The 13,055-nt window shown below is 39.0% G+C and overlaps 1 protein-coding gene across 1 annotated transcript; it reads left to right on the top strand.

The window, feature by feature from the left end:
- Positions 1–1,075: 1,075 nt before the first annotated feature.
- On the top strand, positions 1,076–12,425 carry traip (TRAF-interacting protein). The gene is made up of 16 exons (XM_034167300.1): positions 1,076–1,213; positions 1,321–1,439; positions 1,535–1,592; positions 1,675–1,758; positions 3,978–4,017; positions 4,114–4,241; positions 4,336–4,430; positions 5,371–5,484; positions 5,581–5,668; positions 7,953–8,042; positions 8,129–8,217; positions 8,336–8,491; positions 8,574–8,619; positions 8,700–8,807; positions 11,618–11,668; positions 11,993–12,425. Exons 2-16 carry the CDS (start codon positions 1,342–1,344, stop codon positions 12,098–12,100), a joined length of 1,353 nt encoding a protein of 450 aa, XP_034023191.1. The 5' UTR covers positions 1,076–1,213; positions 1,321–1,341; the 3' UTR covers positions 12,101–12,425.
- Positions 12,426–13,055: the final 630 nt, after the last annotated feature.

Below are 13,055 nucleotides of genomic sequence, written 5' to 3'. Positions count from 1 at the left end.
CTGGGATATTTGATCAGCAAAAAAAAACAAAAAAAAAACATTCAAGTAGGAGGCTTTCTTTTCTTGTCTTTTTTGGAATTTTTTTAGTAATTTTGCATTTAGTACAGGAGTAACTACTAACACTACTAACAATATGGCAAAATGGTTTTCAAGTGCATCTATATATTTACCCCAAAACATACTGAAGTAGGTTCTTTGTATGTCTTAACACTGAAGATTATCATTTTGCGAATATGTTTTAAAATAAATAGCCTGAAATCGTGATTTCAACGTCATTTTCAGTTTATTCTCTTTATCTGTCTATGAAGGTTTTCAGTTTTCTTTTGCCAGTCACAAAAGATTTTGATTTGTTTTATTTCAAATATATCTTGTTTGAATTTGAGGGAGCATTTTATTCTAAAAGCTTGACAAAGATAAACCTTAACCCCCCCCCCCCCAAAAAAAAAAAAAACATAACTAACTAACTAAATAATTATTATAGATTTCTTTTACTTTACCCAAAGTAAAAGACCGCCCTGTTGCCACTCTCTTCTGTGTGTGGGTGGGTGATCTGATTCTTTCTGAAACGAAACAATGACATATGATGTTCACGATCGTTTTTATGGTTTGACCACAGCCTCGAAATCCATTTCTATAGGAACCATTTTTGTGCATTATGCAATCAGTAACGTACATTTTAGGATGTGAATAATGTTCACAAAAATTACTGAGCGTTAAGGACTACAGGGAGTGATAAGATGGCTACTCCGGGGCTTCATCTGGCCCACTCAGTCGCCCCACTGCAGCGGGTCATCCCAGTTTGATGCCTTCGCTGTCTTTTCTATATGAGACATTCCGTATATATCTCCGTATATATCGGTTTTAGAACACGTTCTGTAGCCTGTATTAAAAAGAAAATATGATTAACAGCGCATAGAATAGCAACAAAAGCTATTTTAAAGTCGAAATTAACCAAATTTGTACAATTTGGTTTTAATTTGAAATTTAGAAAATAGCACTGTAAGTATTTCCGTGGTTACGTTCGGTTTCGGAACGCACCATAAGGGGGAGGGACATTTCATTTGAACGGATAGCGGGCTTCCTGTAGCGAGTATATCTGGTACAAACAAACGTGAAAATCTGAAAGAAAAAAAACAATAACAATCAGTAATCGTTGTAAGAGGAGAAATGTCTGCTTTTATCCCAAGGGATGGTGCACTGATGTGTTCGTTTGGTAAGTATGGAAAAGGCTCCGATGATAGCTAACGATCAATGCTAGCTTGTCATAGCGTCAGCCGAATGCTTAGTTCATGTTTATTGTGCGATGTTCTGGTGTTACAGGATGATCCTTGTGATATTAACATGCCTATCAGAGCTTATTGTACAATTTGTTCGGATTTCTTCGACCACTCCAGAGATGTTGCTGCCATCCATTGCGGACACACTTTCCACTACACCTGGTATCTGCTACTACTGAATCTGATAACAAAAGTACTGCACACACTCGCGTTTTTGGCACATTTCATGTTTGTTCCCCGTCTTCTTCTATCCCCAGTCTGCTTCAGTGGTTCCAGACAGCCCCCACAAAAACCTGTCCACAGTGTAGGAAACAGGTGCAGTAATCACACTGTTAAACTGAAGCTTTATGACGTCTGAAATAAAAATTCAGACTGCGTGTTGCTGATTTTTGTGCAGGTCAGCACCAGACATATTATCTGTAAACTGTACTTTGACATTGCTGGAGATGAAGAGGGGGCAGTCGACGCAGAGAGTCTGCAGGTATGAAACAGCTCTGGAGCTTTTCGTTTGGACAGCACTGAGGAGAAAGAAACTTTGTTTTTCCTGGCCTAAATAGATAATTTCTACTCAAGCTGCAACAATGAACAACTATTTTGATAAGTGAATAATTCTTTTGAGTCTTTGTTTTAAATATCCAAATTCATTGACTTCAGCTTTTTAATGTGAATATTCTTTGGTTTATTGTACAAGGTGCTTTACTCCTATATGGCAGTAAACTGAGTATCTTTGGAATATGGACAAAACAAGACATTTGAATGTGTCATCTTGAGCTCTGGATAATGCTGATCAATATGTTTTGTAATTGTATTTATTTATTTATTTTTGACATTTTGCGCACCTATGATCTAATCAAGAAAATAATCAATAAATTATAAAAATTATCATTAACTGCAGCCCTACTTTCTGTATGTCTATTTAACACCTCACAGTGTGTGGTTGATGTTCACCAGAGTCACGCATGTTGGGTTTTGTCATCTTGTGTTGGGCACCATCTGCTGCACTGAGCTGTTTAGTGGCGGTGCCACTACTCTGGCTGAGTTACATATGTCATGGGGTTTAAAGGGTATGTCGCATCGAAATCATAACACTTTAGATTTAGGCTGTTAGTGACCATCCAATGATCCACTGGGATTACTTTATGCACTTCCGTGACTGGTTTCAAAGTATACGGCATTCGTAGCAAACAGCTACGGAGACTCCCGAAAACAAAGTACTCATGTGTTTCCAAGAGGTGACGTAGCGATTAGAAGTGTCCCAGCATGCGCTTCAATGGAATGTAGCTGCTAATGCTAAGAACAGAGGCACAGATTAATTCCTAAGTTTACCCAAGTGTGATGTTGTGTTGTGATGACTCATTTTTAAGTGATAACTGTTAATTTTGATGCAGACATGGTAAAAGCAGCAGCTGTGAGAAGGTTTCATGCACCTGAACACCATTAGTCAAAGACCAGAGACTGTCCAGCTCCACTTGCCCTCAGGTTCTGGTCGTGCGCGCATAATGTCCATCGCAACTCTGCCTTCAGCTCAACTTCTGTCACAATTGTGGCACGTTAGAGAGTCCATTATCTCCTGAAAATAGCATCTTCTGAGTTTTTTCCAATAGGAGACATACATCTGTGTGTCCAGGAAGTCTTTAAAAATGGCATGGTAGAGACAGTCCACGCCATGTTCACAGTAGCAGCAAACCAGCATCCTGCATCACCACAATTAGGTTCCAAAATCTAAGAGACTCTGAAAAAGTTAAGAGTTTGGGGTGAATTGTGTCGTCTCCTCTGTAAAAGAAAAGCTCCAAAGCTTCATTATCGGACATAACCGCATTTATTTCATACGGTCTGTCAGCCATCATATGTTTCTGCTCATTCTAATATGTACTTCACACGCTGAGAATTGCAGAGTGAGACGTTTTGATGGAAATGCACCTGTTAGCTCGCTCAGGGAGAGCAATAAAAAAACATTAGAGACCACTAATTATGAGCGCATGTGTGCGGAGAAACTTAGTCATGAATACTTTGATGTTGTGTTGCTAACTGGGATGTTAAAAAATGTGGACGTATCCTTTAAGGGTTGAGACATGTTAATTTGTTCAAATTATTACATTACAGCAACATAAGTGCTGGTGTTTTACAGACCCTGTGCTGAACTGTTGCCTTTAAAGCTGAAATTCCAAAACTGTGATCCTGTTCTAAGGTTGAGTCAGGTCAACTGGACTTGTTTAGTTCCGTGATAATGTTTTTGCACATCATCAGTTCTGGTTGGAGAACTAGAACAGAAGAACTACTTAGCTCAGTCCATGTACCTCATGAGATATACAGAATGAGCCACGTTAATTTGTATAATTAATTATTTAGGATTTTTTTTTCCCATGCGTTTTCTGCTGCTTACCTGGGTCCGTGTCATGACAGCAGCAGATTAAGCACCTCATCCCCCACATGCTCCTTGGCCAAGAGAAGCAAGTGTGATTCTCCTCCTCCTGGGGAATCTCTTGGCCTTCCAAAGCCAGCTGGGCGATGTCTTTGCTTTAAGAACTGTGTTAAGTCTTTGTTCTTACATGTTGCATTCTGAATGAACTGCAGTTGGTGCTGTAACAGAAATCCACTAATGTATCGGATGATACAGGAATTTATCGTGTTACATCTTCTAAATTTAAATTACAGCGTTATATTTCCTCTCATTGTATGTGCGTGTGTGTTTTTCCTTAGAATGAGCTTGATCGAGCGAAGGCACTTTTAAGTTCTAAAGGTAAAAAATAAATAAATAACTCAGTGTTGTTTATTAGATGTCTTTGTTAGATGTGGCCACTTCTGTTGCTGCATTATCTGTGTGATCAACTTGTAGAGAGAGACTGGAGGGAGACAGAGAAGGTGGTGGACAGTTTGAAGGAAACTGTCAACAGGCAGAAGAGAGACCTGGATAATGTGCGGAAAGAGGTGGAGGAAAAGCTGATGGTTTGTTCTGCCCTCAGAGTAAGCTGCCTGTTCTAAACTCACAGTAGGAAATGTCTGTGGCATGGGTGGCGCCTTTTTCATTTGTGTGTGTTTTATTTTTCACGTCTCGTAGAAACAGATGTCATACTTGGAGACACAACAGAGTGATGCTCAGGCTGCCAAAGAGGAGGCCAGGAAGCTCAGGAACAAAATGAAAACCTATGAGAGGTATCCGCAGTGCCACGTGCACTCATGTTTGCTGTCCTAAACAGTGCTTCATTCTAATACAGGATGTCATAGTTTTGATTCAGCTCAACAAATTGAGTTCATGCTATTGCAGTATCTACTCCATTATGTATTTTTAAGTGGTTTTAATGCTTTCTTCCTATATAATACAGCTGGATAACACTTTAAAAAAAAATCATATCACAAGCATTTATTGAAATTTAGTAAAGGTATTTATATACATGTTTAAATCATTTTCCACTAACGGCATGTGGTGTTGATTTCCTGGAGCAGTTTGTATGGAGTACAGAGGAGGTGGGTCTGTGTGGTCATGTTGGAGCATTCTGACTTCTTTCCATCTTGGAACAAAGCACTGACTGCAGCACTGATTGAATGCAGTTCCTGCTTTCAGTTGCTTTTATGTGAAGTGAAGCTGAAATAAATGCTGAACATAATGGCACCTATCTTCCACCCTGTGCAACAGAGCACGCAGTGCAACATGGGCATCATGGCTAGTTTCCACCAGACAGTTATAGTCCTCGAGCCACTAGTCAATTTTAACCTAATCTGTACCACTTAAGGCAATGAAACGGCACTTACAATCCAGCCTCATTACACCATGGCCAAAAAAAAAAAAAATGTACGATGGCCATCCTGGGGTGGTAACTGTAGCCAGGTAGGACTCGATTTAGAAACATTTGATACATAACACTTTATTTGTCTGATCATAAGAGAATTAGTTAAATTAAGTAATCTGGAACATTTGGTGTTTAGTTTGTGTCTCAGTAACCATCTGCTCAGAATCCACAATGCAGTTTGTTTTTCTTTAACAGAAATATCAGTATTGTGTCTGTTTGTCTCTCAGCTTTGCTTGGTTCTGTGATTGCATTTTAAAACAAAGTCTGCTTCGTGTTTTACACTAATGTTGCTGCTTTGGCTCCAGGCTGGACGTGTTGTTACACGGCACTAGAGATGAGGTGGAGGCCATGATTAAAGAAACTGGTGTCAGCCCGGCTGCGATGGAGCACCTCAGCACCTTTTGCATTTCTCTTAAAAAGTAAGGAACATAAATCGTTTTAAACACATTTTTATGCTGTATCATTAAGAGAAGATCATTAACAGTCTATTTTAATCTTATCCTGTAACTGTTTAGGGAGTATGAACATCTAAAAGGAAGCCTGAAGTCTTCAAATGACACGTGTGAGAAACTGAGGAGGGAAGTGGTTGCCTCAAACAACAAGGTAATTTGACCCATGGACATGGGTATTTTTGAAAACGGATTTATCACCTCTGGTTTAAAAACTATCTCTCCACATTGTAAAGCGCTGTCAAGAGCATCCCAAAGCAAAACGTGGCAATGCTGCATTCACATAACCTCACAAAAGTTGTATTTTTTTTAAGCTACCATCAGAGCCAGGGCTGATTGTGGTAATATAATGCTGAGGAAAATTGTAAACCTCTGTTTTGTTTGTCATTGAAGAATATTGTTGTTTACAATGAAAAATGGCTGTCTCATGTCATCACCTACAGTCTGTCGCTGCAGATGACAGGAATTCTGCTATGATGCCTGACAGGTTCCCACCCCCCAAGTCAACATGTGAATGCAACAATACTGTGTAGCCATGATGGCCAGTCAGAGGTCTGGGGGGGGAAAAAAAGAAGATACAAACACTGAAACTGGCATTTTCCAAAATTTTGTCTTTGGCCAGAGTTTTGCAAATCTCATTTTCCAGTGCCCTAAAATGGAGTTTTTGTGTGGATGAACGGCGGAATTTCGGAAGTTTTTCCCGAAATACTCGTGTACATGTGGACTTGGTATAAGTAATGAGGTAATTGTGACGGTATAAACATGGGGGGAAAAATAGAATGGGCACTGAGAGAATACACCTGTACCTTACATGTTTGACACTGGTTAATGTAAATTAATTATTTATTTCAGTGACACTGTAATTTAAACTTGTGTGTGGCCTTGACATGTGTATGTCCAAGTTTGTCCTTCAAACATGTTTCATCCATATTGGCTCCAAACTGTTTGAGTTACTTTGACCTTTCAAGATTACAGCCCTGTTACACCTTGATGATTTAGCCAGCATATGCTGACAGCCTCATTTCCACCGAGTGGTTTGGGTCGGTACGGCACAGTATGGTATAGGTCAGAATGGTTAAGTCTAGCTTGATTTGCATTTCCACCGCCGGCAGAACGCGTAATTATTGATGAGCACGCGTATGCTGTTGCGTGGCCTCTCCCCTCCACATGGAAGCCAAACAGCGTAATTTAACTTTTTTTTTTTTTTTTTTTGTCTTGGTGGATCATGGGATTTATTTTCATCACCTGCAGAATGCTGAAGAATCAACTTATGTCTGTGGTAAACACTGATGTGAATGAATGAGGCACTGTGACTCTTTCAACTTTTAAAATAAGTTAATTTTTTTGTTGTGGCACAAAGCACCGGCGTTCTCTAGTTCAGGCTGGGAGACAAAACAGAGGGATTTCTTTAAAAACACTACATTTCTTCAGCCACAACAAGGAGCTAAAGTATTTTCAGACGTCGTTTTCCAAAATCAGGACACATTATGTGGATGTTTTTGTCAGGCTGTGATGATGAATCCAACTGAAACAAACAGGTAAGATTAGGCCTTTATATTTACTCAGAATGGTTTTAATATTTGAACAGTGTGAACTGTTCGCATGAGGACTGCAGCTTTCAGTCATTCATCCAATCAATGGACAGCATCCATGGGCATGTTTTGCCTTATGAGCAACTTACAAGAAATGTGTATCAACAATCACATAACTTACCTACAACGTGTGGCCCGTGTATGCAGGGCATATGAGACATACGCTGGCATACATCAAAAATATTGTACATGCCCCAAATCTTTTGACGTACTCACTGTATTACAACATATACCAGTGTGCTTCAGTGTGCGCTTAACCTATACAAAACGTACCCATAACTTTATTAGTGATACTCCAGCATTTTTAATATGGTTGACATGCACTGGCTAAATCAAGGTGTGACAGGGGTGTTATCTAAGGGCATGTAAATAATTGAAAGTTGATATTAGTGTTTACTCGTAACTATAGATGTACATGTGACCAACTCCTTGAAATCGCCATTTTAGATATGTTTGACCTTTCAAGGTCTCCTGAGTTCATATGGTGCGTGGCCAGTAGAAAGGTGATGTATGACATCTCCAGTAGTAACACGAGGTGTATCTGTGACCAGTTCGTCAAAATAGCCAATGCTTACATGGCTATTTTGAAGAACTGGTCAATATGTTGACCGTGGCCAGTGACTTTTATTTTAACTGACTTTTGTTAAATTCAAATCACTCTGTCTTTAGCTGACCCTTGAATCATTCCACATTTGGGCCAAATAGTAAGAATTCTTTGAGGTATTTTGTTCACACATGGATGGATACACAGGACTGAAAATGATCCCACCCCCACCCCATAAGCACTATCACTGCATGTGGGTTTTAAGTGTAACTATTCACATTTTTTCATTTGGAACTGTTTAGTTACAAAAAGCCACAGTGGAGATGAATCACACAAAGGAGGATATGAAGTCCCTGCAGAACGACCTGACCAGTGCTGACAAAGAGATTTCTGTAAGATGAACTCACCTGGTCATCTTTAAGCTTCCATGTGACAAGACAATTGGGGTTGTGACACTTGTGTGCATCTGTGTCTGTAGAGTCTGAAGAAAAAAGTGGAGTTTCTCCAGAAGAGTCTCAGCACACCAACACGTACAAATGAAGCTCTTAGTCGGCTCATTTTTGAAAGGTGCATCCCTAACCCAGTTGGAATGTGCTGGATTAATGTTGCATTTTTTTTTTTCTTCATGAAAGCTTCACGGACGGTATACGTGTAATTAACTGCGGCAGTGTCTCTGTAAACTCAGCCCGGCCCCGGTGGAGCTCAAACAGCCACGTCTCCACCAGCCTGCAGATAGCAAAGACATTGACCTCAACTTGACCTTTGACATCGCGACACCAGATGATGCAGCCAAAAGATCGGCGCAGTTCTCGTCCAAGAAGATGCGTCTCGATGCTACGGTGTATGTTTTCTGTTCAGGTTTAGCTATAAATCACCTGAGTGTTTTCATGTGTTCATTGCTGCTCATGATCTTGTGTTTTTAGGCCGTCGGTCTCCAAACACGGTGAAAAAAGCTCTTCATTAAACAAGGCGGGTTTTGACTGATAATCTGATCAGCCTCTTTCTAAATCAGAAACATGCCACTAAGTTTGTTTTTCATGACACCTCAGGCTCAGAATGAGGATGGACTCATGGATCCTTTTTTGAGGAACTCTCTTCTATTCAGAAAGAAGACTTTGGGTAGTATGTTGGACCCTCAAAGGATTAAGCCCGGAGTTGTACGTATAACACAATCATGGCCTGCATTTCAATAACTCTCTACTTTCACATCAAGAGTTTATGCAAAAACGGTTGTAAAATTGTACAGAACTCCATTCTTGAACGTAATCACAATCCTCATTGAATTATTTAGTCTTACATCTCACAAAATAGTGGAAAATGACATCTTGTTTCATCCAGAGTTCAAAACACAAACATATTAGAATTTCATTGATCTAAAACAGAAGGACTGCAAATTTCCTCTCATTCTCCTTGATGAATACGTCATTTGCTCATAGCGGTTATGTTAGTTTTTGTTCAGTGGGCCATCACGGCAACGTCCATCCATCCATCCATTTTCTTCCGCTTTATCCGGAGTCGGGTCGCGGGGGCAGCAGCTCAAGCAAAACCGCCCAGATCTCCCGATCCATCACGGCAACGGTTTCAGTGAATTTAACCAATCTCTGCCATTTCTGTACAACCTTGCAATTTTGTCCACTCACCGTGAACTTTGTGGAAATTTGACCAATCATTGTTTCATGCACATTTCACCAGTCGCACCAGTCTTCTGTGCAACATGTTCAGCTGTACAGTAGTGTTGAGAATAATAGTAGTGTTATGTGAAAAAAGGATTAATCCAGGTTTTGAGTATATTTCTTATTGTTACATGGGAAACAAGGTACCAGTACATTCTCACAAATCCAACAAGACCAAGCATTCATGATATGCACACTCTTAAGGCTATGAAATTGGGCTATTAGTAAAAAAAAAAAAAGTAGAAAAGGGGGTGTTCACAATAATAGTAGCATCTGCTGTTGACGCTACAAACTCAAAACTATTATGTTCAAACTGCATTTTTAGCAATCCTGTGAATCACTAAACTAGTATTTAGTTGTATAACCACAGTTTTTCATGATTTCTTCACATCTGCGAGGCATTAATTTTGTTGGTTTGGAACCAAGATTTTGCTCATTTACTAGTGTGGTTGGGGTCATTGTCTTGTTGAAACACCCACCACCCAAGGGCATGTCCTCTTCAGCATAAGGCAACATGACCTCTTCAAGTATTTTGACATATCCAAACTGATCCATGATACCTGGTATGCGATATATAGGCCCAACACCATAGTAGGAGAAACATGCCCATATCATGATGCTTGCACCACCATGCTTCACTATCTTTACTGTGAACTGTGGCTTGAATTCAGAGTTTGGGGGTTCTCTCACAAACTGTCTGTGGCCCTTGGACCCAAAAAGAACAATTTTACTGTCATCAGTCCACAAAATATTCCTCCATTTCTGTTGAGGCCAGTTGATGTGTTCTTTGGCAAATTGTAACCTCTTCTGCACATGTCTTTTATTTAACAGAGGGACTTTGCGGGGATTCTTGCAAATAAATTAGCTTCACACAGGCATCTTCTAACTGTCACAGCACTTACAGCTAACTCCAGACTGTCTTTGATCATCCTGGAGCTGATCAGTGGGTGAGCCTTTGGCATTCTGGTTATTCTTCTATCCATTTTGATGGTTGTTTTCCGTTTTCTTCCATGTGTCTCTGTTTTTTTTTTTTTTTTTTTTTTTGTCCATTTTAAAGCATTGGAGATCATTGTAGATGAACAGCCTATAATTTTTTGCACCTGCGTATACGTTTTCCCCTCTCCAATCAACTTTTTAATCAAACTACGCTGTTCTTCTGAACAATGTCTTGAACGTCCCATTTTCCTCAGGCTTTCAAAGAGAAAAGCATGTTCAACAGGTGCTGGCTTCATCCTTAAATAGGGGACACCTGATTCACACCTGTTTGTTCCACAAAATTGACGAACTCACTGACTGAATGCCACACTACTATTATGGTGAACACCCTCTTTTCTACTTTTTTTTTTTTTTTTTTTTTTACTAATAGCCCAATTTCATAGCCTTAAGAGTGTGCATATCATGAATGCTTGGTCTTGTTGGATTTGTGAGAATCTACTGAATCTACTGGTACCTTGTTTCCCATGTAACAATAGAAATATACTCAAAACCTGGATTCATCTTTTTAGTCACATAGCACTACTATTATTCTGAACTGTACTGTACGTCCCCAAACTCACTTACTCATTTCTGTTCATAAAGAAGCAAATGTGTTACAGGAAGTCTTAATATGTTTACCAAAAAAAAGACTGCTAAAGATGTTCTGCACAAAAGTGGAGGTTAATTTTCGCACCATGTGGAATGTCATGATGGAACACAACTCAGTCATTGAATGACAAATGCTGAAACACATGAATAACAGACAACACAGGTCACATGACAAGCTGTTGTGTCCAGATCTGTTGAAAATCCTAAAAATATCAATGTGAGGTTCATAAAATTTGCATTATTTATGGTGATGGTATAAATATCACACTCTGACAGAGGCCTGGTTGCCTGTTTGTGAGACGAACTGTGAGAAAGATGAAGAATATTGCTTACAAATGAGAAGTACCACTGGAGAAAGTTCAGTGAGTTTTTTTTTTTTTTTTTTTTTTAATGCATTATACAAAAATATCCACCTATTTTTGCAACTTTTATGTGCTCATGGAGTTTCATTGTGGTGGAAAATGTCAAAAACCATTGCAACATGCTCTGTTTTTTTGTTTTATTATATATAAATAAAGAAAAGGTGCCATGAAATCCCCACCACACACACACAAACAAATCTTGTGAAATCATGGACCGTCTGACTTCTATATTATCAATATGGGTATTGGTTAATTTTCTGCTAATTAGGTAATAATTTCAAATTTTTAATATTTTAATGCTGCTGTCTGTATTGGATTGTAATATTAATAAAAAGTTTGTCATTTCAGGTGAGAACTGGTTACGATGGATTAGGAGGACGAACAAAATTCATCCAACCTGTATCCTTTTCTACAATCTGGAAGATGTTTAAATTGGTTAGGATGCACAGTGTCGGAATGTTTGTTGATAAAGACCTTAAATGACATCCACTGAATCTTTGAGTACAGTAAAGGAGCAGCATTTAGATGGTGTCATCCAAAGTGGCATATTAAGAGTAATAGATTAAATGGAACAGACTCTAATATTTGAACCCTGTCAATGTGGAGTTCATTATTTATTTTGAACTTTGGCTGATGTCAAAATAATGGATTGTATGTAAGCATTTATAAAATAATCACAGAAAAATGTGAAGTAGTTGACCTTAACCAAGCAGTTTGCTGCAGTCTCCTTTATCAGAGATTCGCCCACTGATGAAGGTTAAAAGGAAAAAAGTGGTGAAGCCTCCAGTCAAGAGTTCAGCCTGTCCAACTTTAGACAGCTACCTCGAGTGAAGGTTGCCGTCTGTGTCCCAGATGTTGTGGCCATGTGTCGCTCCAGCACCCAGATCCAGTGCTACAACAGTTCTGCTCTGGACTTTCAAGCCCTGTGTGAATGACTTTGGTTTAAAATCATAAGCCAGCGGACCACAGATGCTTTTGGTCATGTTGATGAATTTGCTGTATATTTCTGTGTGAGCGAGAGAGACTTTTTTGTGTGTGTGTGATTCAGATAGTATGTGAACCAAATTTTGAATCATATAATGCTGCATTATGTCATTTGGTGGTCATTCATATCTCAGCCTGACAGCTGGTCATATATTCTCAGTGCTCTGGAAAATAATCACACTGATTTAAGTTTTACATGTGAATTTCTTTTTTTTTTTTTTTTTTTTTTTTTTTTTTTTTTTTTTTTTTTTTTAGTTTTGATTGCCCAGTATGAGATAAAGCAAGGAAAATAATAAACATTTTTTTAAAACAAGTTTTATGTGTAGTCACATCTGTTGTTATTCACAAACATTTCAATGAGGTGTTCTCGCCTGCAGAGGGCAGTACAGTATTTTCTGACAATCTTGCGGCTGCGCTGTATTTCTGGGAAAACGCACTGTGCACGTGGTAATACTCAAAACATTTGCCTGAAAAATGCTGCACCATTGCAGACACTGAACCAAAAACAAATTATACAGTATAAAACAAATGGCGAGCTTTAAGTGCACCCCTCTGTCAGTTAATTTTTAAATTCTTTAGAACAATGAGTTTTTGAGGCAGAAATATCAAAGACCAGTTTTGAAATCCGGTAACCCTGACTTGACATGGAGTTATTTTTCATATTGCTATACAAACAGGCTTTTAGAGCACAGATATTCTATATTCTATCTTCACTGTGAACTGTGGCTTGAATTCAGAGTTTGGGGGTCGTCTCACAAACTGTCTGCGGCCCTTGGACCCAAAAAGAACAATTTTACTGACA

The sequence above is a fragment of the Thalassophryne amazonica genome, chromosome 3 (assembly GCF_902500255.1).
Source record: "Thalassophryne amazonica chromosome 3, fThaAma1.1, whole genome shotgun sequence".
NCBI classification, from domain to species: Eukaryota; Metazoa; Chordata; class Actinopteri; order Batrachoidiformes; family Batrachoididae; genus Thalassophryne; species Thalassophryne amazonica.
The sequence above is the reverse complement of the archived record's forward strand: the minus strand, read 5'-3'. Positions and strand labels throughout refer to the sequence as shown.